The sequence below is a fragment of the Zeus faber genome, assembly GCF_960531495.2.
Source record: "Zeus faber genome assembly, chromosome: 22".
In the NCBI taxonomy this organism is placed as follows: Eukaryota; Metazoa; Chordata; class Actinopteri; order Zeiformes; family Zeidae; genus Zeus; species Zeus faber.
In genome coordinates, this window is record NC_137209.1 from 8,960,983 (window position 1) to 8,988,263 (window position 27,281).

At 43.8% G+C, this 27,281-nt stretch overlaps 1 protein-coding gene across 4 annotated transcripts in view; it reads right to left on the reverse strand.

Moving 5' to 3' along the window:
* Positions 1-1,156: 1,156 nt before the first annotated feature.
* Positions 1,157-27,281, reverse strand: part of LOC307246863 (protein phosphatase 3 catalytic subunit alpha) — an 84,583-nt gene continuing 58,458 nt past the window's right edge. Inside the window, exons 8-15 of one of the 4 annotated variants that reach the window (XM_080022893.1) lie at positions 24,912-25,006; positions 16,940-17,065; positions 16,255-16,326; positions 14,204-14,230; positions 13,291-13,375; positions 13,104-13,201; positions 7,340-7,369; positions 1,157-3,563 (exon numbers count right to left, since the gene is read on the reverse strand). In XM_080022893.1, the coding sequence (XP_079879019.1) occupies positions 3,361-3,563; positions 7,340-7,369; positions 13,104-13,201; positions 13,291-13,375; positions 14,204-14,230; positions 16,255-16,326; positions 16,940-17,065; positions 24,912-25,006 (736 nt within the window). In that variant the 3' untranslated portion in view covers positions 1,157-3,360. The remainder of the gene's footprint in view (positions 3,564-7,339; positions 7,370-13,103; positions 13,202-13,290; positions 13,376-14,203; positions 14,231-16,254; positions 16,327-16,939; positions 17,066-24,911; positions 25,007-27,281) is intronic. The other 3 variants (XM_080022894.1, XM_080022895.1, XM_080022896.1) reach the window with 3 other exon arrangements.

Below are 27,281 nucleotides of genomic sequence, written 5' to 3' on the forward strand. Positions count from 1 at the left end.
AGTAGAACGCTGCTTCTCAACTGGTCCGGCCAAAGGATCACAACCCGAATGTCCTCCGATGTAAACCGTTCAAATTGAACTTTGATATGGAAAGCTTGAGTTTAACGGATATGAATGAATTGCTTTGAATTAATTTGAGCTGGCTCACGACTGTATGACGGTGACCGGTGGAAAGTTCGTGAAACAAGGTCATGACAGCCACGTCGGAGATTCGGGGCAGTTTAAAAATATGTATCATTTCTGAAGAAGTGGGGTAACACTCCCGCGGTCCGCTCGAAATGCACCTGCGACCCAGTTTTGGATCGAAACCCAGCGTTTGGGAACCATTGGGGTAAAATATCAGGGCAATGTTAAATAAAACCAGAATATATTTTCTTTACAACTTTGATGTTGGTCTGAGACTGAATATCGACAATTACACGGACTCAAGTTAAAGTTTGGGATTGATCTAAGATTAAGAGCGATTAGTATTGGAGACATTCAGGTTAATTTGGCTATAAAACTATTAAAATATTTTTTTTAAATATTAAAATTTTATTTTATTGTGTATGTATTAAGAACTCAGCACGAGAGCAAATATCCTGGAAGCGGTGACCAAAACAATATATTCTAAATATTCTAAACTCAACATTTTAATGAATGAGGGCTTTATTTGAGAGCTCAAACTGATGCCTGATCTTTTTATTGAACCTGGATGAGGCCACATTAAAGATTCACTTCTTCCCCGGACCGTGACGTTTTCCTATTCATTGTTTATAAGAGTGGCAAGGGGAGATGGTCAGTGTGGCCATGTTGTTTCCTCAGCTTGTGGCTTATGTCGTCGCAATATTGAGCTGCTGTTGATCCGTCACACAGGCCTCCTGGCTGTGGCATTCCGGTATGTTGGCTTGAGGTTTTGTCGCACGTGGTGGTGTTTTTGACCTGTTGAATTTCAGTGGTGTGGGATTTAGTTTTGCTCAATTTCTCTTTTTGGATAATGTCACTTGCAGTGGTTGTCGTTTTACAGAAACATGTCGTCCCCCCGCCCTTCATTTAAAACCATTAAATACTCAAATTCACAGCTTAATTTGTGCAGGCCCCCTACACTGTAAATTTGCAAGATACAGAGTAGATCTACCATTGACCATTCAGCTACTACTAACAAGAAGAAAAACAATTTGTTTTGTTCACATTTTTAATTGGCAATGGAAAGTCAAATTCATAACTTTGAATAGTAAATATCAAGCATGTCTTATTTTGACATAAAGAGGGACGTAGGAGAAAATATGCAGGATATACACACGGGGGGGTGTGCACACTCGTATTTTAATCAAGTTTCAAGTTCATTGAGTGACAAAAGAGGAAACACTGAACAATGCGGAACCGTTGAACAATGCTGTCTTTGGGGGATTCCTTTATGAATAGGAGTTCCAGTGCAGAGACCCCCTCCCCCCTGCCACTGTAAAAGCAGGCTTGCTCAAAGGTTTCAAAGTTTGGACTTGAGAATTTAATTTGATCTTGAAAAACACAACATTTGAAATAACCTCCTTCCAAGTTTCGCCATCCACACTCGTCTCGCAGGATATATTGGGCATCTTATTTCAACAGAATATGAATCAGTCTTTTGTTAAAAGACTAATAAGGGTAGGTTCCGGTCTATACAGATTATGAGTAGAACAGGATTAGCAGATTACCTTCAGATTACCTCAGAAACCGTAAATTCAATTAAATCACCATAATCGGAATAATTTGGTTTACATTGTATTTGATTTTATTTTTGATGGTATAGTATATTCATCGGCAGGGGTCAGAGTAGCCCATTATGTTATAGTCACTGATACAAAATGCAGGTTCATGTCAAGTTGAAATTCATGCACATTTTATTCAACAGTTATATAAAATACTTCTCATAGTTGCAAGTGCATGCCTCATCTGCCAACAGTTTTGAAGTTTAATTACAAAAGCAAGGCTTCATGTCGTGTAGTGAATTACTTGGGCACTTAAGCAGTTCTTAAAAAAGATTTGAAGATTTTTTTTTAAAGTAGTGAGCAGTATCAAACCTGTAACTGATATATAAAGCAGAGTTCCAAATAATAATCTAATTTCACTTTCTGTGGCACATTTACAAAACAGAACATAACAGTTTGAACCATTATATGACACTAACAGCTATCATGCATTTTGAGTTCCACATGTAACCACACACCTCACAAAATATGTCAAACATGCTTAGTTGGACTGTGTGCACTTACAAGCGCAGATTAAAAATATGATTTGTTATCCATCTTAGATAGTTTAAATGCTTCAATTACAAAATAAGTTGAAGGCATAGAGCATTATCATGGTGTTAATTGAAAGTACGCAGGTATATGTTTCCAGTATATGTTCACTAAAGCGCAATATATTTCAAAACAGGCCCCCACAGCCATGGTAGTCCGATTTCTTTCTTTGTTTGGTGTTATAAAACATGCATAGGCAGACACTTTTAAGTTTATTGTATTCTTTGTTTTTCTTACACAATATAGGTTCTCTATTTTTACTTTGTTCGCAATACTTAAAAAGAGAAAAATGAACACTCAAGAAATTTAGCAAGCCACAATAAATCTACCCCCCAATGGAGACAAAATAAAAAATATTTGCAAATGATAGATAAATGTAAATTCCAGTTATGAAACTCAAGAAAATAGGTATTCATTACCGAGTTATTTAGCAATTATACAGAAAATCAGGTCAAAGCATACACCAAAAGAACCTGAGGTAAGCATAATCTGTACAAAACCATAGATGTTCTATTATTTGGCATTTCAACAATGTTGCAACATTCTTTTTAAGACTGCCTAATTCATTTCAGAGCTATTTTATAAGAGTAGCAAAAAAAAAAATCATCAATAAATAGTCCTTATTTAGTTTGTACACCCTTATATGTTAAAAACATCTCATGATCTGTCCTTTTAGTGCTGTATTTTGTAAACGTACAATAGTTAGTAAGAAGTTAAACAAGTTTCCTTTTCGGTGAAAATGAGCAAGGGGCTTAAAAAAAAAAAAGCTTTCAAGATTCCCCCCCTTCCTCTTAACCTCTCTGACATACCGAGTCATGGTGTACGGCCAGGCACGCGGCCCGACCATTCATAAATGTGAACCAGCAATAATTTAGCAGATTTGACTGTGTACTAATATTTTGAAGGCATATCCAAAAAACTAGCAAAGTTAGGCGTCGCCCCAATGAGCGACTCAAACGCCACGCTCTACACGCTGAAACACTCATGCCAACCCCCTCCCTTCGCACACCTCTCCACTCATCACCCTCTGCCCCTTTCCTGCAGTGGCAGGCCAAGACAAGGATTTGGACGGGACGGCGCCGCCGGCCACGCTCGCCGCACCTCACTGGATGCTGCCCCCGCCGCTGGTGCTGCCCTTGGCGCCGGTGCCGTTGGTCTCGGAGGACAGGGCCTTGTTGAGCGAGTTGAGGCTGGCGTCGGAGGGCAGCGTGTCCCGCCTCGGCGGCATCCTCTCGTTGATGCGATCCAGACCCTTGGCCTCCGCGAAGCTGGTGATCTTGTGCTGAGGTGAGAAACCTTTGATGGCTGTTGGGGGTGGAACAGAAAGGGACACGGGGGGGGTAATCAGGAGAGACTTTCGGGGTTGGGGTCAAACTTGGCTAGCTCTCTGTAGCCCGTCCCCGCTCGCCTGACCTTCATCCTCACTCAAATTGACTTCCGTATTAACGTCTAGCTGTGCACTAGTCAGTCATTTTAAGGTTAGCGAGAGTAGATACAAACATACCTCCATAACCCCAATCGACCAGCGATCCAAAAAACAGAGTGGTATACTTCCTTTCGTTGTAAACCAAAACTTTTGGACTTGCTGTCACTTCCAATGTTCTCAAACGTTCCTCACAAAATAGCTCCTCTGACCACAATCACTCAAGGCTTCAACATGGGACACTCCTTGCATCCCTGCTATAGTTTCTTTAATCATTTCAACACCTCGTCGACCTATATGCTGCTCCAGTATGAGACTCTAATCAGTTTCTATGCAGATGACTTCCCTTCACGACCTGACGAGCAGCATCTCAGCCTTACTCACAGACTTGTCGCTCAACAAATGTATTCTGGTTTATTTACGAAGAATGGAACAGTGATCAAGTAGACACGGAGCATTGTTTGGCTTTATGGTGGTGCTTCTCAAGTCGGTACTCTTCCTCAGGCAGCACCAGTGATGCCTGAGGAAGAGTACCGACTCAAACAGAGCTGCATAAAGCCACAGCTGTACATAATCAGCCTGAATGTATTTGCACCCATTTAGAAGTCTTCTCAGATCTTAAAGTCTTCATACCTTATTGACCTTTGCTGAAAATGTTCTATTCCAGTTATAGCCTCTCCTCGGTTCTAGGCTGAAAACTAAGTATCTGGGATCAGCTACTGCACATCAAATGACCCCTTTCTATTAAATTAGCACATTATGTTACTTGGAGAGTTAAGAGATATAGGCCCGTACTGTTGGGTATTTACTCATGGCTGCAGTGAATCTGGATAAAGGTGTCACTTGAGTTACAAAACTGCAAATAGAACTAATCTACTAATTTGGCAAGGAGAATGTAGATGTGATCAAAACAATGCATAGTAGAATATTGGTCATTTTTCAGTTCTAAAGGACATATATAAACAAATCAATACAACTCATTGTTATATTATGAACACATTTACAACTGTAATCCATGTTTCAAAATGATGTAACCCAACTTACATAATCATACTAAAACTACAGGGTTTATTCCTGGCATTAGGGTCAATAGGTTCTTATTGTGCCATAATTGTTCGGAGACAGAAATTGGACTTAAAAATCGAATAATTCCTTCCATTTCACTTGTGTATACTGTACATTTAGTATACTTAAAGGTTTGCAATGGATTCCTGGGGACCTAAGATGAATAGATGACTTTTGTAAGAGGTTACACTCACTGAAAGGCACAAGTGGATAACATCTAAAGACCCCAAATATCCAGATCTCCCCACTACAACACAACTTAAACAGGACAAAATGGACAAAGGATAATAAAAGACGAAAAGAAATAAAAAGGAATATAGTGGAGCCCACTGAGGTATTCACTCCCACAACATAGTACCATGTTGAGACTGAGCTTACGTACAAAAACACTACGAGAAGTACTTGGGGTGCTAATCACTTGTTAAGTCTGCTTCGAGCATGCAGCAATTACTCAGGTCCAATGGCGTTTCATGAGGGGTGGAGGTGGGGGAAAAAAAAATACTATTGAGTAATAGAACAGACAAATTAAATAGAATTGTACAATGTAACAACAAAAATGAGATATTTTAACAACTTAATTAAATGCCACTGAAATGAATAAAACCAGATCGATTACACATAATGGGGATAAAAATGGATACAATTTTTAAATGTTGATTCAACTCAGTTTTATTCAATTCAATGAGACTTTTTTTTTTTCCTTTAGATCGAGAGTTTTTCGAAAAGTTCCAACCTGTAGTTGATTATATTAGCCTTTTTTTTTTTTTTGTAATGTATTTTTGTTCCATGATTTATTTGTTACTTCCATCCCTCAGAGGCTGGGATTGTATTGGTATGCTTTGTTTGATTGAGTGGAAACTGCTTTAGAACTCAATTTGGTGAGTGCGGATAAGGGGCTGATGGGTAGTGTAGTTGTGTTGCTGCATAGCACAGGTCAGACACAGGTTATTAGCAGCTCACAGAGAAGAACACAACACAGCAGGGCCACAAAGGATCCACACGGGAAAAAGAAGCAATAGAAAGTGTGTCGACACTAAGACGGACCATCCTCTATGGGCACCAGAGAAGAATTACTGGACAATTATAACTAAATAGCAGCTGGCAGACTGCTATTTAGCTTGCAGTTGATATTGCTATTGTGCCATTCACAATTTTGAACATTCGCTTTGAGAAAATTCAATTAGACTGGGTCCTCAACTGGACAGTAACTGTTTGGCTTCTAATTCAAACTGTGCAAGATTGCGCATTTCATTATATTGAAATAATGTCAACAACAATACACAACTGCTTCAATAGTTTCAAAGGGGAAATATTATACACTTTCATAGCAAGGTCTAGAAATGACAGGCATAGAAATCTTTAGGTTCTACTTCTGGGACAGTTCAGTTGTTGGTAAAGTATATAGTGAATTTAGAACACAGCTTGATTGGTTTGTTAAAAGAAAAAGTGTGGAAACCTGAAATGTTTTGCCTCACTTGGAAATGCGGTTTTTAAACTATTATCTCGTTGCTTTAGGATCTCTACGGGATCAACTGAGACGAACTTGCAGATATTGGTCGTCATTCTCAGAGTGATGAGAGCTTCTCCCGGTTGAGTAAATCTTTGATAACCAGTCTCTAGATGTGGATAGCTTCGATGAAATGGTTTAAAGGAGGTAAAATCCAAAAGTAAATTGAACCTCATCTTGTATGTCACTGTGGCAGTGGGGAGTGGCAGCATCTGCAGAGGACACAGCTGCAGGAGAACCTTTAAACACTGCTGTAGTTTCACTCTCTCCTGACAAGTGTCTTGTCGGTTGTGGAGAGTATACTGTCTATACTATATGCCTTAAGCTGGTTTCCTATAAGTCATATATGGACCAGGAGGAAGGCAGAACACAAACCAGCTTTAGCTGGGTGTTGATTCCAACAAATTCACCACAAATTTTGGGTGCAGTCTGGACTGGGAGCCCAGCCTGTCTGTTGAGAGGTGAAGCTACAGCAGCTTTTGAAGACTCTTAATTACCTGAATCACCTGCAGATGCTGCCAAAACCAGTCTCCACTTCCACAATCACTAACAAAAAGGATGTGCTTAATGAAAATTTAGGGAACAAGCAATATGGACATACTTTTAAGGTTTTCCACACTGTTATTAGTCAGGTAAAATTTACTGACATGGATGCGTGAACTTATTGGAAGTTACAGGGGTAGCTATGGTTCTGTGTGTTTCTCAATGACGGCCAATACAGTCAGAGTGGAAATGGGCCGCGCCCCGCCTTCGCTACTGCACTGGCAGTCAGGAAGAAATGAAAAGGAATCTAAGCTAAGAAGGCCAAATAAGCCTTTTCAATGAGAAACTCAAAAAAATGAAATCTATGCTATGAAATCTGTTCCCCTTTAAAACATGTGACTACAGTAGGATTTTGTTACTTACTCACTTTGTTTTTAATTGGAGTTTTTTTTTTTTGTCCTTGTTAATACTATGCAACAAATAGTTAGCCCAAACACCCAACACACTCTAATCAAACACCAGCGAGATGGATGAAGAAAACCCAACAGTGCCCCCTGTCTATTGCCGTGGAAGCAACAGAAGAGGGCGGACAGACCCATTTACCTTCGTCAGCCTCTATGGCCTCAATAGTAGCTGAAGAGAAGAAGAGGGGGGTTGCAAAACGAATGAGAGAAGTGAGCAGAGGAGTTTCATTTTCGTCCCAGGAACAAAAGTCAATGAGCAGCAAAAGAGCGAGAAAATGGCAAAAACACAGTTGTACATGATCTCCAGACTGACGACAAGGAACACACTAATGTTTGCCAACGTGGGAGAGGATGATGGCGGCGGTGATACGGGCTCGTGGAAGGGTATTATCTCTTTGAGTGTGTTACTCGTGCATGTTAAAGTACCGTACCACACAAATTGAGTTTTATCCCATTTACTAGTCAGCCCACACCCGTTCCTGGTGATGACTCACATTTTTAGAAATGTAATATTTTCGGCTTCTGGAAAGTTTGAATAGGTTGCGAAACCTAACTTAAAATGTTATCCTAGTCCCACTGCACGGCAACTATGGTAACACATTTTTTGTACTTAATTATGACCTCATTTGCATTGGTTAATTCTTGCTTTGATGAGGAATTAACGCATACTAAATACGGCAAAATGGAGTACATTTGATAAAAATACCCCCCGGTAATTATCAGTGGGACCAAGAGATAATTTTAAGGAAGGTTTCTCACCCTACCATTCAAATTTTCCAAAACCCGAAAATAGTCAGAGGATGTTGACTAGTAAACACACTCAATTTGACACTGGTATCCCTGTGTCATATGTGCTTTAAACATATACAGTCAAAAGCAAGAAAAATACCTACACTGATGAACCAGTGCTAACAACACATCTAGACACAGGCAAAGCATCCCATCTGGCTAGGAGCACACTAGAATCTGTAAGTGTAACTTGTTGAAAGTTGGATCAAATCTTGTTTTACCGGAACCATTAGGTGCTGGGTTTTAATACATTTGTTTGATTAGTTCCATAGTCATTGAGTAGGGCAATCCCAGAAAGTCATAGTGATAATTGAGTAGGCTGTAACCATCAGGGGTCGTGAAGAGACAAGTCCACCGAGTGACACCCGTCTCAGCTAAGTACACATTACCTTCCCTCACACAGGGTTCAATCACAATAAACCATGTGGTTTCGATATATTCCTGCCCACTCTGTACTCAGAACACAACAACCCCTGGTGCCCTCTCAACCCACTTCAAGTTTCAGAGATTATTTGTCACTTCTCCCTCTGCAATAATACCTTGTTTGAATATCATGCAATAACTATAACAATAACTGATCACATTGTCGTTATCTATCATCCACCAGGTCAACTGGGGAGCTTTGTGGAGGAACTGGACATACTGCTCTCATCAATCCCAAAAGACTGCTCTCCCCTTGTGAGCCTGGGTGACCTGGACAAACTACCAGCTGCTGTCCTCGTTGGAACTCCCTCCGTACAAAGCAGGTAACCAACTGGATCACCCCATTACATCAGATCACTTCATTATAGAGCTCAACAGTGACAACCCACTCTTTGAATGGCTCCCGAAGTGAATTTCCCATTCATTCACCCCACTGACGTTTCAGAAAATCATTAAATAAGGAGTTAAACCTGTAACCAAGCCAACCAACTGTAAGATGAATCGTGCCTATAAAACATTCAATTTGGAGCAAAAAAAAAAAAAGGCACAAGACTGTGTACGTAATTATTTTAAGAGTGAAAGAAATACTCATCCCATAAACCACTGCAAATTCAATTTTTTTGTTAAAAATAGTGTTGTAATCATGATTGCGATGTCCATGTTCCACCAGAAGTGGAAACGTGAATGGGATTTAAACCTCCAAACTCACTGTTGAGCTCTAATTCAGTTCTCTCTGCCCCCCACTCACCTCATGTCTTAATAACCTCTACCCCCAGACCAGCGGGAGAAGCACCCTCCATCTGTCTGGTGTTGATCTGAATTAGTAGCAATCCTCTTTCTCGTATAAACTAAAATCACTTAATACAAGGACAAGATTAACAACACTACTGATTCACGCAAATTCTCCTCAACCCTGACTGCTGATGACTCTGCCACCGTCTTTGAAGAGGAGGTGGCAGCTATCAGCAGCCAATCCTCTCCCCCTCATGACAGGTACATTCCCAGACACATTTAAGCAGGCTTGAGTAGCTCCACTCGGTGTTAATAATGCCACAGACACGCTCTGCTCCACACTCTCCTCATGCCTTGATAACCTCTGGCTGTCTGGGACTCTCCGAGATCATTGAACAAAGCTCAGGTCGGCTGAGAGGAAGCGGCACCAATTCTATCTTCGCTCTCGCTCCCCCAGACAGGTTTAAGCAGGCTTGAGTAACTCCACTGCTCGAGAAGTAATCACTAAACCCAGTGCAAGTAGAGAATTATAGACCTGTCTCCTCTGCCCATTTCTATCAAAAACACTTGAACGCGCTGTATTTAAACAAACCAATATGGTTCTCACACAGAATAACCTGTTAGATCCTAACCAGTCTGGCTTCAAATGTGGTCGCTCCACAGGCAGACATGCTGTGCTCCACTCTAGCATCATGTCTTCATAACTTCCGTCCCCCCTCCTCCAGAACATCGGACAATTCTCAGGTTGGCTAAGACCGCATTGATCTCAATGCTCTTTCTCGTCTCGTATTACTAACACTAAAACCACTTACTATCAGGACAAGATTAACAACACTACTGATTCACGCAAACGCTTCTCTACTTTCAAAACCCTCCCTCCAACCTGACGGCTAATGACTTAACCACCACCTTTCAATTCAAGGTGGTGGCTATCAGCAGCCGATTCTCTCCCACCTATCTGATGCCAAAATATCCAATCGCCTCAACCCACTCCCAGCCTCTCTCTCTTCTGGAATTTCTACCCAAAACGTATCTTTCTTTTCTCACAGAACAACCTGTCTATATCTGTTCTGATTGTTCTTGATTTATCCGCAGCCTTTGACACTGTGACCCATCAGGTTCTCTGATCCAGTCTATCTGATTTTGGTATCACAGGGTCTTACCCCTCTCTCGGGTTGATTCTACAAGGTGTCGTGTAAGGGGGAGGTGTCCAAGTCACACCAGGTAAGGACCGGTGTCCCACAGGGATCTGTGCTTGGTCAGCCAGCGCAACCTCTCCTTTCCTCCAGGGGATACCACCGTCTCCGCAAGAATCTTGGCAAGCCTCGCAGACATCTGTCTGGATGAAGGAAGGCCCTCTCCAAGACAGAGCTCCTCATCATCCCGCTAAATCCAACCATTCAAGTCTGCTAGAAATATTGAGGTAGTGAAATCTCCCGATTCACGCTGTATTGGAGCACAGCGCTCTCACAACCATTAACACCTATGACTTACTATTCTTGTTGAGGTTGACTAGCTTACAAGTTGTTTTGACATATTGCATTAACATACAACAATAAAATACTAACAACACTATTTTATTCTGATTCCTTACAGGTGCTCGGGCACTTAAGTTTGAGGTTGCTCCAATGGTCGATGCATGCTTTGATTGTTTCTAGCCTCTCATGTAAGTGGCTTTGGACAAAAGCGTCTGATAAATGTAAATCTTGAAAATATAATCGTATACTTCCGATAACCCCCTAAGCGTTCAAATGGAAAAATAAAAACAATGTGAGATGACCATGGTGAAAGGACATGACAGATACATACTGTAACTACAATGGAAAGGTCCTTGATGTGCCAGAGTGATGGTCAACTATTGTGAGCGGTGGTATATAGTGTAGTCAAGCACATAAGTAGACCACAGCATGTAAAAATGCTGACATACCCACAGGAAAACTAAAGCGTCAATTACCACTTACCACTTTGTTGCTCTCAAATTTGTTAAAGCCTTTGAATGTTAGTCAACAGAAAATGTAGAGATAGGGTGCACAAAGACGCAAAATGAGGGAGAGGTGGAAGGCAAAATACAGCTCTACGATACTTAAAACTGGGGATGAGAAGAGGTCACAGAAGTACACAGGAGAATCAGACACTGAGAAGGGCTCATGAGGTTTAAACTGAATCGATGGCTGATGGTTTCAACATGGCGGCTGAAGCACATTGCCGTCTACCCGGACGGAGTACGGGCAATGCGATTCTGCCGATGCCGCGACAGGAATCTCTGAACGTCACTCTACCTCCATTTTGAATTTGGTCCTCTGCTGCTTTGAAGAGGAATACTCGTGGCTGTGTTTACAGTGGCTAGAATAATCCATATCCAAGGACAGGAGCCGACATGGTCCGCTGACCTACAGCAGCCAAAAGCTACCTAATTTCTTACTTTTTAGGAACGCAACGACATCAGTACAAATCCTAAAAAAAATGTTTGTGTCTTCAATTCACACATGCTACAGATTTGAGTATTCCTCCTCATCCTAAATGTAGCCTGACTTGGGAGTAACAAATGTTAGTGCCAAATTTGTACGTCCCTCCTCCTCCATTGGAGAATGAGCGTCAGGCCCCCCAGAAATCCATGGTTTAAAGTATGAACCATCATTTTTCTGCAATATTCGACCAATTCAATAATTAATAATAATAATTAAATTACACTCTTCGGTGAAATAATCGTTGCTTTGGCTCTCTGTGCAGCAGTCATACTGCTTAGTGTGGATTTGAATTTGTTACAAATCCCAAGAGGCTCTTTTCACATGCAGCTGTGTGTTTCTTTTTTACTTAGCAACTGCGGCCAACACTGGGATACAAAGTGCTTATCTCTTCTATTCGATGTTCTGCAAAGAATTTGGTGATCATGGAATGGCAGATTTTTCGGGGGCCCGGTTAGTTTGTGCATTACACGTGCAATGTGCGATTGTTCGAGCGACGTGAGAAGATGGCGTCTCTGGTCTTTGTCCAGCGTACGCCGGGCTGAGACAGACCAGGCAATGGGAAAACAAAATCATGTGTAAGTGCCTATGAGAGGAGAGTGAAGTTTTCTCGGATTTCTGCTCTATTCTTTGTGGATGACAAGGCAGATAGCAGCTATCCCCCTTTCATTCACAGCTTGGTTATGTCAATTCCAATTCATCCTTTGACTCACAGTCTCTCCTTAACTTTTAACGACACAGGAGCACTGCAAGATTGAAACCGTATTACATTTTGGGAAATAATTGTCCATTTCTTTAGAAAAACAAACCCCCGGGCGCTTGAAGCGCCTCTCGGTTTTCGAGCCGCGGCTAGGCGCCAAACTCATTTAAGGAGTGTTTGGAATTTAACATTCAAGGGTGGATTCTATAACCGGTGTTACGAAGAAAATAATAAAAACACTGTACGGAATACTTGCACAACAGAATATACCTGCGGTTTCTAGGGAGAAAGGAGAAAGGAAAAAAGATACAGATAATATTTGAGATAAACGAGTGGATTTCAAAAGGAGACAGGGGAGGGAGGCGAAACATTAAGAGGGAGACACATTGTAGGAGACGAGGCAGAGAAAGATAACCTGCACTGGAGGCTTGGACGGAACCCTTTCTCGGGAGATTAAGGCTAAATGTAAAGTTGTTAACAACGTACTGACAGTGCTCGTCAGCTTGAAGAATGTTCAGAGTGGCTATTGCTTCTTTCTTAATTATAAACGGAGCTATTATTCTACAGAACAACCTGTCAAAGTCACAACATAACTGGCATTGGCTAATTGGAAAAACCTGAACGATGACTAGGAAGCAACCAGCGAAACTCAAGACTAAGAGGGACAAAGGGAGGAGCCTACATGTCGTTCCGAAACAGCATGGCGGTGTGGATGATATATTGGGGCCTACACTATGAATGCCTACGACAGCCTCTTGTGGGGTACGTAGCTGGGGGTCCGGGGACGGTCTTACCATTCTGGAGCTTCTCCTTGCCGCCGGACAGCACTCCGCTGGGCAGCATGCCGGTCGGGGTCAGGCCCTTCAGCGTCAGCACGCTCTCACTCTCCTCTCTGCAAGGCGGGAGGCAAGGTGTTCCAGGTGACTGATGTGCTGGCACGCCTTACGAGGGAAGGAAGAGCTTTTTTCCGCAGTTTCTTACCTGAGCACAGAGAATACTCTGGCCATTTTGCCGATGGCGCGGATCTTGTTGCGGATGACTTCCTTACGGGCGGAAGCTGTGGCACCTGAAGGAGGAGAGCGGGGGGAAACCCGGTCACACACGATTAGATGTTTTTATTTACAGACAAAACTCCCAACCATCTCGGATGGGGCCATCGCTTTTATCAACTAATCAGAACAGCACGTTTCTGCGACTACTATTTTTTTTTTAAACCATCAAAATATGTGTACAAAGTCCATCACATCAAAATAAGACAGCTATGCTGTTATTAAAGCCTGGAGTCCAGATTAAACAAAATGCTTTGAAACTTCCCACACGTCACAGCATTTCTCATGTAATGATTATCAGCTTTTAGTGCATTCATGCGGGCTTTCCTCAACTGGTGCCCTACAAATGCTACAAAACTCTTTGTCTACACTTTTGCTTTTTCCTCAGATGTTTCGGGGATCAGAAATTAAATCTCTATTAAATTTAGACCCTCGAGAGAATAATCCTGTCGCTGCACGGGCGTGAAAGTTGAGATGGCATTTTTGACTGCGCTTACTGAATTGTTGAAGGGACTAATAAGTTCCAGCCAATGCCTTGGACTGTAAATAAAAAAGTTACTTTTTAGTTATATGAAAATTGAACAAAAAACAGCTCCTACGTGACAAGAACCCTGTATAGAACACCCGCTTTCAATCTCAAAGAAACTCGAGGGAATCGATTCTCGGTGGCACTGCAGGTTTTTCCCTCCATTTAGGAGGAAACTAAATAACATCAATAGCGGCAATCAGTATTGTACATGCTAGCGAGCACTTTGATTTATGTTAGTCTTTGAAAACTCAGGGAGCAAGCACCGGGGACTCGGAAAGGTCTGGTTGCACACACTTGTAATTGCTGGCATCTGTACCTTTCTTTGGGGGATATATTAGCTGTCCTTCTCAAGAAAAAACCCCCAGAAGAGAAGAGGAAAAAGATAAAGAGATCAGTGGATGGCTGTAGGATGAGAGGAGGCGGAAAGGATGAAACGCAGAGAGATTGGAAAGCACAACAACGTAGGGGAAAGAAAAGGCAACGAGTGGAACACAAAACTCTGGAAAACAAGTGAAAGAGAAACGTTAGATGAGGCCAAAAAGGTGGTGACATCCTCAAAGCATATGAGGGAAAAGTGAGTGAGGGAGTGAAAATAATGAACAGATGAGAAGTAAGTAGGACAACCCGATGTCACATGGTGGAAATTAAATGAAATGACAATTGGAGGGTGTCTGCAGGTCACGGAGAGATGCATTCAATATGTTTTAGGACTCACCTTAACAACACCTACGATTTTTGGGCCAATCTCTCCCTTATTTAATGAAGTATTGCAGGTAAGTACTATAGATTAGGTACGTTTTGGGTAGAAACAGGGCAGGTTATGAGCAATTTGATTCTATGAACTGTTATTACTGTAGAACAGTTTACTTTAGTCCAGGTAGAAAAGTAAGAAAGTAAGGTCCTGGAATAAACTGACAGAACTTTGTAGAGTAAGTAGACTTTTTCACTTTTTTTTTTTAAGACTTGCAGACACCCTGAATTGGAGGAGAGCAAATCAACGAGAATGTAAACTGTAAATGTAGAGATAAAAAAAAAAAAAAAGTGAGTCAAAGAAAGGAAAATGAACAGCAAACAGAGGTGTTCTGGGTGTGTGGATACGCAAGATTCATTTAACTTCACAGTCCAGCGTTCGGGCCCGGGGAGTGCACCTCGCTTGCAAAGAGGCAACCGGCTCCTCCGCTTCGCTGCCAAAACAGGAAGTGAGCTCACCAAATCCTTCCTTCCACCCTCGCAGAGCACAGACGCACAACGGCTGCGATCTCATAAACAAAGCGAGGGGAGGGGCGGGAGAAGGCTCTTTATCTGCCCTCTGGTAAATTTGAGTATTGCTTAAAAAATGAGCCGTCTTAATCTGGTCCATTGTAGAACTGAGCCGAATGCACCGGAGAGATGAAAACAGACGGATAAGACACGCTGTGATTACATAGAGTGACGGTATTAGTACACCGGGCACGGCACGCCGTACGCAAACGCTTCCTGTTGAATCCATGTTAATCCACTGAGGCGCAAGTTTATTTAGTTATTTTCAACTGCGCGCGGCTAGGTGAGCCTTTTCCATAGAAACGAGATAAAACAACATAGAAATGTGTTTTATATGAGTCCACATTGATCAGGGACCTGGAGCTGCTGTCGGATTTTCTTATTGATCCCACCCCGTTTTAAATACAAAGAACAAACATATTGTATATGTAATACATATAAGTTATGTAATACAGTACAAAAATGTCCCACTGACTAATTTAAACAATTACACTTGTAGCTCACATTTCAATTAAATGAAGTTATTTATGACAGACCGTAAAAACATTTTAACTGGATAAGTGCAAGACTTTGTTTAACTTAGAGTGTCTGCAGAGATCAAAGGACCTACTGTGAAACAGTCTAAACAAGATCAACATTTTTAAACAAGTTATAAGCAGAAATCTCAAGGTTTATTTTAGATTTTTCATACAATATCTAATAAAAACATTGGTGGTATTTCAGACGTAAAACTTATCAAACCGTGTTGAAAAAATAAATAAAATTATCGCTATTTGCAATATTCCTCCTTTCTCCACATTTTACTATTTTTAGTTAGTTTATTGTACATAATCACCGGGTGTCATGACATTTCACTGCATATATGTATGACCGTATGTATATGTATGTGACAAATAATCTCTTGAACTTCAACTTGAACCACATGGAGGCGTCTGGGACGCTTCACCACGTAGCCGGTTAAAAAAAAAAACACGCTGTGTGGTTTGGGTGTGGGGCAGACTGGGAAAATGCGTCAGAATGAGAGAAAACACACAAAAAAAAAAAAAACAGAAAGAAGTGGCCACAGGGTGTCACTGCAGCGTGGTTTTTTGGGTTTGAGGCGCTTACCGTCCAACTCCTCGTCAGTCGTCAGCTCATCGTTGGAGCAAATGCTCAACACGTTCACCAGCATCTCAGTGACTGGAGATAAAGCAACAAACAAACAATAATAATAATAGTAATTATTATTAATAATAATAATAATAATAATATGATCACATTGGGTGGTTTGAAACGATCTTACAGTAAAAACAAAAAAACCTTTAACCTTTGACTTGTGCTGCTTCATATAAAAGAGTGTTCTGTAGAGACACTCTTGAAATGAGTAACAACACCGAACGTGTGTGTGTGCTGCGTGTGAACACGTGTACATACGTGTGATTGGCATCAGGATTGTTTAAACGGAATAACCAGCTGCAATATCTAGTTGCTCATGTAGAACATAGATGTTGAAAGGTGTGTTCAGCCCTTTTGCAGTTCATGTGACTATAACAAATGTGGACATGTTTGTGTCTTATAAGCCTCTCATGATATGTGCTCTGATACATTTATATTACAGATCTGAGTTGAAAAACTAGTCCGATATACTCGAGGCCACCATATAGTTTGAGTAGCACATATCAGATTATTGTGACATCTATCAGTCGTGTAAAAGGCCCCGTGATTATCATGATAAATTCTTCTACATCAAGGTGTGGTTGTGGTGTTCATAATCTCTCGTGCGCTCGTGAGCTTTGTGCACGTGCGCTCTGACCTTTCTCGCCGACGAAGGGCAGGGACCAGGTGAAGACGTCCATGAAGTTGGGCAGCCAGTAGGGGTGGGGCGAGCAGTTGAACTGGCGGATGTTCATCACGTTGTTCTCATACTTGAGCACCGCCGCTAGACAGAGAAAATAATGGGGGGGGGGGCTGATTGCCTAAAATAGTTTGAAATGAGGCTGTTTAAAATTTAAAAAAAAAGACACTTTTCTCCTGAAAAATGTGCTTGACAATGACTCAGCGGATTTGATTTTGCCTCTCTCACTTTCGGGCACGTTGCACAACCAGAGAAAGTGATCCACCATCAGTCCTGATTGCGTTCGTCTGAGCTTGACTCGTGATAAAAAAATAAATAAATAAAAATGTTTAAAAGTACACGCTGCGGTGATCAGCGGCCGAGTCGCCCGAGCTTTGAGAGCGACGGCAAGAGAACACCCTCCCTCCCTCCAAACAGCAAAACGATCCATTTCCTGGGCTGGCGGATGAACCAGCGCACATCCACTGAGGTGTGGCTCAATCATTAGCATGCAGATAAAAGTGCAGGAGGATCATCCTCATCCTCCTCCTCCTCCTCCTCCTCGTATTGATCACCACCCAGATCTGGGGAAACACGCTCGTCATTCCCGTGATGGGACGCTGAACAGCATTCCAGAAACACATGGCTCAGCGTTTAAGGCTCTGCACGGCCACCTGTCATTACTTCGCCAGAAAACGTCAATTCCTGCCGGCGGTGGCGGGGAGGCCGGCCAGACGGCAAGCAGAGAAAGGAATGCAGGGATAAGAAACGGAGGTAAAACAGAAGGCTGAAACGTCCCGCTTTCACCCAAACAATGGAGGCCCTGAAACCACAGAGCACCGTATCGTTGTCGCCAGTAAAAAAAAAAAAGATTTATTAGGACTGAGATAGCTAGATAAATAAAGTGTCTGGTTCAAACTGCACATGCTCTGTCTTCAGTTGACATTTATCGGGAATCCATGTCCTTGGATCTGAGACCCTTTTATCTGCAACTACCCACAATATGAGACATTCTGACTGATGACCGTCTTTGGACAGTCAAGACTGGTGGCACTGAACTGAGGTTTAGTGCTTTCAACAGAAGCAGTAGCCTTCCAGGAAGTGACGTGCCAAACGACCTGCCGGTGCTGCGCCGGGCTCCCCGACACCGCCTTGACCCACACGTCATTGAGGCAAAGTGTTAAATAGGCCACTGGGGAGGGTCAAACATATCCATGATGCCCTGTCGTGGGGTGCCCCGCCTAAGCCATGTGCGGGCCAAGTCGGGGTGGCCTAGATCTGTCTGAAAGGGGACACCGTGGCTGGGTCATCGCGGGGGGACTTTCCTGCCTTGGCACCTCGGAGCAGGGTTGAGAATAGTAAGTCATCAAACCCGGCACGCCAAACAGCTAGCTAGCTTGCTGCTACAATCCTAATGGGCTGCAGGGCTTACCTCTCCCAGTGTGGGCGAGCGAGCGAGCGAGTCAGAGTGTGTGTGTGTGTGTGTGTGTGTGTGTGTGTGTGTGTGTGTGTGTGTGTGTGTGTGTGTGCGCCTGTATGTTCGTGTGGGCGGGTGGCAGGCATATACGGTACTGTAGATCCGTGATCCCACTGGTCCCCTGGGTGTTGCTCGGTATTAAGTGTGCCGCCACCTCCCCTTTGTACCGGGATGCAAAAACACACAAAGGAACAAACGCAGTCTGATACGGGATGGAAATTCTCCGGAAAGGAAGCGTCAATAACCCATTCACTTCATCAATACCTGCAGAGCTACGATAAGTCTGATACCTGAGAAATCGCAGTCCCCTGAAGCCGACGAGGGAAAAAAAATCAAAAAAAAAACCAACACAAACCAACAGGAAAAAGATAATGCGTTTGCGTTGCCTCGTAGATAGAGAGGGAGAATACAGATGGAAAGAGTGAGGCGAGGAGCGAGCGAACACGCTGGAGCGCATGAGAGTGAGCGTGGGCAGCTGTTGCATAAACACGGCGTATTGCATAAACAACATGGAGGCACTTGATTGAACGCAGCCACCGGAGCCCGGAGGGAGGCAGAGTGTGGAGAGGGGGAGAAGGTTAGCTCCCCTTCCTTCATATCTGATTCCCATTAAAGGAGCTCAGATGCAGAGCGCACAGAGCGCGCTGACCCCGCGAGGGCGTGAGCTCAGCGTCGCCCCCGGGTGCCGGGCAGGGCGCCGTTTAGCGCTTCGTACGATATCGATCACACAGATAAGCAAGCAGATGGGAGTCCCCCGGAGCAGGTGAAAAACATTCTGTTCATCAGACGGAGAAGCGCATACACACCACGCACAGTGATGTTTGGGGTCAGCTGATTCATGCGTAGTGCGCGCTACGGCCACTAGATGTCAGCGGCGATCTGGCTGCCTCTGGACGGGTGGAGGAGCGAGCCCGGTCTGCTGCCACGGTAACGCAGATCTTTCATCCATTCACGCCCCCTCCACCCATCTTCCATCACACATGCGTGTCGACGTGCACTCGTTAGTTATTTATGAGGGGGGTGCCGTGCGGCCGGTTTCCCCCGGTACAGAGGAGGACTGCTAATTCTGCCAGGGGGTCGTGGGGAGATTCCCCTCTGTCTCCGCCCAGGGCTTAACACCAGTCGACTGCCCCGACTAACCCCCCAGAGGGCTATCAGTTGCACCAGCTTAGTATTCCCCTCCAGCCACACTTCCCCCCCCCCCCCCTCAAACCTTCGAGGTCTGATACATTCGGGCCTGGTTCTATACTGTCGGACAGCCTATGCCAGAAAAGGCAATTTATAACTTAAAGGAACAATTATTAAAAGGGGATACTGTGTCGACGATTCTCTCATGAAACACAACCCTGGTTATACATGTAAAATGGTAATACAGATACTAAGTGTGACCCAGCGCCATCTACTGGTGGAAATCAGCACAAAGTGTGGAGGGAGGAGGCTGATGTAGATTTGTACTTTTAGCGGCTCTGTACATCCCATTTTCAATCCCCCAATCGATGTGAGATCACCTCCATTTTCAAACTTTCCAGAATGAACGCCCCCTCCCCCCCTCCCCTCCCCTCCACTCCTCGCCCACCTCTTGGCATTTTTCTGTTTTGCTGAGTGGGTGGAGCGAGGCTCAAACCAGGGGGTGAAATTGCTCTTTAATGATGTGACAGCGAAGGCTCACTTCACCGTGGCATTTGTTGCCCACAATGCAGCTCACATCTTGACCCCCAAGTGGGTGTTCCCCCACGATCTGCGCTTTAGGATCCAATGAGCAGAGGTTGGAAATTCCAGTAAAAGTTCGGCCATGATGATTGCACCTCAGGGTTGTGCTGCGTAGCAAAGGCAAACAGTCGGCTCCGAATGTTGGGGAGGACGGGACGTTTTTTTTCCTGAACCTGGAAGTGCCCCGTCTGCCAATGTTATTGGCCGACGCCCTTCTTTTCCTTAAGGGGAGGAAAAACAAAGAATGCCTGAGGCCCGTCGACAATGCGAAGCCCGAGAAAGTTGCTGATTCAGTCCACAGGATACTCACATCGCTACGGTGTATTTATGCCACTGGTTGGCGTGACGTTAACTTCCCGGTCTGGATCCGATATGGCAACATGCGTTTACCGCAGCCCGCCTTCCGAATCTTTCACATGTCAGTGCTCTGTCAATGTGAAAATCAAACGCAGCCATGGATGAATGCACATTACCCATGACTCAATGTATTCACACCTTTAGTTTTGGGGACACCAACCAGGGAAGGGAACCTTTGACAATGCTGACCCCTGCCAACATGTTTATCATAATGTGAAAAAAAAAAAAAAAAAAAAACAGTGGAAGGGAAATCTGACATGTTTCTGGAAGAACCTCCGGGGGTCCTTGGCACATGTTAAGGGGATCTACAAAATATTTCCAGAGATGGTAATTTTTTAGCAGCCTTTGCCAAGGCCCTGCAAATTTTGCTCCCCTTTACTACAAAGTCGTTTTTTGAGGATCCTTTATACCGTGATCGCAATCAAAACAATATATGGAGCCAAGTGGAGGACGACGTGAGACCACGCCAAAAATAGATGCTGTAGTGCCAATCAGGCCCTCTCCTCATTAAATGTACACTTCCAATTTGTATTTTTCCGCATGGTGACCAACAGGCAGGGAGAAAAGCGCTTTTTCTTTAGTTAGTTTGGAACATAACAAGTGTATATACATAGCCCATGTGCCCTTGAGAAGGGGTTCACCACGATAGAACATTTGAGAAGCGCTGGCGCGGCTGGTGTAAAACCGGAAGAATGCCCAAGCATGACCGACATCAAGGCCAAAAGATAGGAATCTCAACACAGGGGGGCTACTTTCTGTGACCAATCATTTCCCTTCCTTGCTTGCGTCATTCTTGCCCTGGCGTCTGTCCCGCTATTTATTCCACCAGTGGTGCCACGAGCCAATCATTACAGCCTATCTCCAGCCCGCACCTATCCCAATATGACCCGCTCCAAGCAGGAAACAAAGGGCTGGTCTGTTTACCCTGAACATCAGACTGAACCATGGCGATCCTCCTCTTGACCCCGGATCTCTAGATGCCACGTAACCCGCCCCCTCGCGAGAGCACATTCTTTCATTTGTCCATTTTAGAAATTCCCTTCCACCTATCCGGTCCCGCTACGGTGACCGGATAGGTGGAAGGGAAGAGACTCGGGATTTGCCTCTGCGATACTTAACAGGTGTGTCGTGGATTAAAATGAAAATTTAATCGGTTTGCGACCCGACCGAAACAGACGCGAAGTCATGCGCCAATCCCCATGTGCTGTTCAAAAAGTAAAAATAAGCAGCTGCTCAGTTCAGTTGTTGACTGGACTGGTTGATCACAGTCGCACATCTGAGCACATAACCGTTATCGCCGGGTGCCCTGACCTGAGCGCAACAAAAAACTCATCCCCGGGGTTGATTGCGCTGTATTACTGCCTGACATGGACTGAAACAAATTATTATTTTTTATGATAGTACAAGATCAATTTAGACCATAAAATCACAAAATACACAAGGCACCAAACGATGGTAAATGCTCATCACCGATGAATTGAACAATGAAAGACATCTTAAGATGTTTACCCAGTAGTCTAAACCATAACTTGTTTATTTTATAACATGGAACACAGACAAACCCTTACAGCTGGTGAAGTTGTGGCACATATTGTATTTGCGATGATCCACCTCTAAATAGATTATTCGATTAATAAAAACACATTTAGAGTCATTATTTTCTGACAAATAATCATTGTGCTATTTTGATTGCTCTTTTCCTCGTCGCGTCTAACCTGTCGCCGGTGTCACCCGCTCAGTCTGCCAGGAGGCCAACGACCGGTTTGGGCGGGGAACAGAATGGACGCGACCGTGCGTCCAAGCATTTCATTGGTTAAGCTGCCAACTCCCAGTCCTAGATTGATGGGAGCTGCTGACGCCACTCGAGCCTTTCTTTAGATTTATGGAGCCTGCTCGATTGGCCATCAGTTCCCGAGCCCAGCAAGTCGCCCGGAGAGGAGCAATTCATTACGGCGACTTGGGCTCAAATTGTGAACCACACCCACATGACTGATTGAAACAACATCAAGGGCCCTATTAGCATCCTATTGACCATCTCTGGCCATCCAGGAATAAACTACAAGGAAATGAGTCAACCAATCGTCATTTTCTTTACAACGGTTACTGATGGATCAGCACCGACACCCTGTTTGATAACTAAATAACTGCTTAACCAAGCCTTGCCCGATTTAGAATGGATAAAACTGGTGCAAAAACGATGACAAAAAAACGAAAACAATTTCAGCTCCATATGAAGACCAGAGGGTTAACACATGTCAGCAGGTTAGTCTTAGTGTGCCTCAAATGGGACATGATTCACATGCGATTGCCAAGGAGACGGTGAATGCTAAATAAACATGAGACTGCTATCCTGGCCGTACAGCCCCGAATAAACTTGGTGATAATGCTAAATGGACTATTTAAATGGCGCTTTTCTAGTCGCTATGGCCACTCAAAACATTGAAAGTAATGACTCATTCACCCACTCACTACACATTCAGCCATGCAAGGCCACAAACCGGGAGCTGTTGAGGGTTTGTTGCTTCGCTCAAGGACACAATACATTTGGCAAGGAGGAGGCCGGGAATCAGACCAACAACCCTCTCTTTGCCAGACGATCTGGTCTTACTCGGCCCCTAATAAAAAATATTGGAAATAAACACAAAGATAAGCTTTATAACTCAGCCTTTCAAGTAAATGGGATCGCAAGGCAAGGATGGACGCCAAGACCACAAGAAAAAACACAACCGCTAAGACGACACCAGTTGGCATTGTTTGTTTGGGCTGTGCGCACTCGGTCCGTTAGCAGGGAGCAATTCAAAATGCTAATAATAATAATGAACCACACAGACTCAAATGATCAGAATCTATCTTATTGCCTACGTGAGGTAAGGATGGTCCTGTGCCTGAAAGATAAGGTCAAAGACATTAGGAGTAAACAAATACCTCCTAATCTAAACCCAAAGACACCCCTTGTTATAAAACAATATACCCAATGGATCTGCATCATTAAGTTGATAAGTTACACAATCTAATATCAAAAGTTTACTCCATGCCCCTTTGAATACATTAAGGGCACATGGGCAGAATTTCAAAACTGTAGGCTTTACATCTCTTTATGTCAGAAGTAAACCCATTTTCCAACAGATGAGGTCATAATCTCTCTTTCGAGGAGGTGGCTCCTTGTTTACAGATGAGCTCCAAGTGTATGCAACAAGCTAACAAGAGATAACCGAGCACAAACCTGCACCGCCGCACCATGCAACAACACACGCAGAGACCACCGGCGCGTTCCAATCGTCCCATGGGGAACTAGCGCTAGATCAGTATGCACCTCATCGCTTTTGAAAACCCCATCATTTGCATATCAAAATATCTGCGTGATCAAGTGTAGGCAGGCATAACTGTAGGACTCCTCAAGTAAGGAATCAGATCACTTAACACTGAAGCTGTATACGATGCACAGATACTAATCACACAGTGGGCCAACCTTTCAATGAGTCAATCCACAGTCTCGGAGCAGGAGGGTTCACCAACGGGCGGCGGGGGGAAAAAACAACAGAAATGACGCTGGAGGGATTTGCACCTCAGTGCAGGGCTGCCCCCTGTAAGTCGACGAGTCGGATCGTCAGTCGACTGAGATGCAAGTCGAGCAGTCGTTTTTTTGTCAGTCAGTGCGCGTTACAATCACAGGATAAATCCAATAGAAGCTAGCACAGGAAATGCACAGCATGCACAGGGATGATTTTCAACGCTCCAAATAAAACAACTAAAAACAGTGTTGGGACAGGGCGGAGACTTGTTAAGATTCTTTTCTGCACATAACTTATGGAGTGGGGGGTTGTCATGTGTCCCCATTACGCACGGTTTCGTACCATAACGAGACATAAAATAAAAGAACCTACATCTATAATAAACACACACTGTTTAGGCGTGCCGATGGCGGGCACCCCATCGCTAGCGCACACAGCGTCGGTAGCGAGCAACAATTGCTCCCTCCCGCCCCCCGAAGGATGGCGCCCCAGGCGGCAAACAAGAACTGCTTGACAATTCCCACTTTAGCAATGAGACGGCGGATGGAAGCACTCGGCTTTAACTCTGTAGTCTAGTACAGAGTTAAAGCAGAGAGCAGACCGGAGCAGACTCTCTAATTGGAGCATCTTCAGTATCCGGTTGATGGAAATGTGTCAGAAATGGACAGGAGGTGAGGGAAAGGATGGAATGGCACGTCATGTGACCTTAGAAAACATTGACCAGAACCTCTGCCTCAAGGCAAGTTGCAAATCCAAAAAGGACGGCTGGAACCAGGGTCCGCTATACCTACTTGTTTGCCTCAAATTACCGACTGGAGCCGGTTTCTACACATTTGGTCTCATCAACTCGTTTCACCCACGTTCATCTCGAACCGGCGACCTCCCTCCGGCTTACCTTTGTTGTTGTAGACATCTAGGTAGTTGGGTGCTGAGAAGATGGTGATAAGGGAAGGGAAGCCAGTGGTCTGACTCTTTCTGTACATGCGATACCTGGTGGAAGGGATCAAACAGGGTCACGTTACAGATGTGGTGCACTCGTGGATCGCTTTCGGTCATTCAGCCCTGGAGACACGATTAACATCCAGTGTTTTCCAGCGTGTTTACTACCGCTGCACTTTCTCCCCTCAGAGTATAGGTGTTGATGCATCGCAAAGGTGTTAGATTCAGCCTCATCCCTAAGGACCCGGGTCCCAGTGTGACGGGTGGGGGGAGGATGCCCTCACTGCCGCCCCCCCCCCCCCGAGGGATCACACGCAACTACCACCGCCGTACTTCAAACAGCAAAACGGCTCTTGGCAGGGGGGTGTCGCCGGCGTAAACAAGGTGAGAAAATAACTCCAAAATAACTACCAATTAAAAGTCAAGACTTTCAACACTGACCCTCACACATATACACACAAACGACCTGTACTTACTTACTTGAGTGTAACTGCCATCTGCCCACGTCGGGCTCGCTAGTTAGCACCGTGTTCACTTTTTTTGATAGATGTGTACACACGCTATTTACTATTTCACCTCGCTTGATTTGCGCCATTTACAGTTGAAATCCAGCCACGGTGAGCAGACACGTTCCACATTTTACCAAACTGCCCCCTAAAACAAGTTGAAATGGGTATCACAACTGCAGGAAATAAACAAAATAAAAATGAAATATTCAGAGTGTGCAGTTGAAAGAGCAGTGGGAGCGCAGCAGTAAACAAGTGGGTGCTGGGTGCAAACCCTGCCCCGGGGAGAACCCACTGGCACCTTTGCAACGCTATCACAGGGGGAGTTCCAATTCCCTGCTCGATAAACAAATACTGCAACACACTGTCAAGTGTAGAGAAATGCTTTATACACACTTAACTGTCTGACACCTTCCTTTCGTACAATTCAAAGGAGACAAGATGTTGTGAAACCAAAGAGATAGATATATATATATATGGATATATAAATCCAAAAACAAACAATCAGTAGGACCTGTTACTGCCAGCAAATCAAACTGAAATATTGTTTTGAGTCCGGGCTCTCATAACTACATTTTGTTTTCAACTTGGTTTAGTATGACTGATTTCATGTAAATAAAAGGTATAAAAGATGCAACAATTACTTAGACTTACTTTGCGCACACACACACACACACACACACACACACACACACACACACACACACACACACACACACACACACACACACACACACACACACACACACACACACACACACACACACACACACACACACACACACACGAGAATTGGTCGATGGACCCGTGTTATTTCATGGAAAGGGGGCGTGGCGATTGCGAACCCTAGTGTAGTGAATACTGACGGACTGCAGAAACAAGACTGAGAACGGTGATGAGGAGATGTATACAGTGTATATAGTATATATAGTGAATACCATGTCTATAGTGTGTATAGTGAATACCGTGTATATAGTATATATAGTGGATATAGTATATATAGTTTATATAGTATATAAAGGGTGACGTGTGATGAGATGCTTAACGCTGAGATGCAGCGTGCACACACACACACACACATAAATACATACATACACCGTATACATACACACATACTGTATATAGATAGATACAGTTGGGCAAAAAAGTATTTAGTCAACCAACAATTGTGCAAGTTCTCCCACTTCAAAAGATGAGAGAGGCCTGTAATTTTCATCATAGGTTCACTTCGGCTATGAGAGACAGAATGGGGGGAAAGAATCCAGGAAATCACATTGTAGGATTTTTAATGAATTAATTGGAAATTCCTCAGTAAAATAAGTATTTGGTCACCTACAAACAAGCAAGATTTCTGGCTTTCACAGACCTGTAACTTTTTCTTTAAGAGGCTCCTCTGTCCTCCACTCGTTACCTGTATTAATGACACCTGTTTGAACTCGTTATCAGTATAAAAGACACCTGTCCACAACCTCAAACAGTCACACTCCAAACTCCACTATGACCAAAGAGCTGTCAAAGGACACCAGAAACAAAATTGTAGACCTGCACCAGGCTGGGAAGACTGAATCTGCAATAGGTAAGCAGCTTGTTGTGAAGAAATCAACTGTGGGAGCAATTATTAGAAAATGGAAGACATACAAGACCACTGATAATCTCCCTCCATCTGGGGCTCCACGCAAGATCTCACCCCGTGGGGTCAAAATGATCACAAGAACAGTCCAGGCCCGTCTGAAGTTTGCTAGAGAGCATTTGGATGATCCAGGAGAGGATTGGGAGAATGTCATATGGTCAGATGAAACCAAAATAGAACTTTTTGGTAA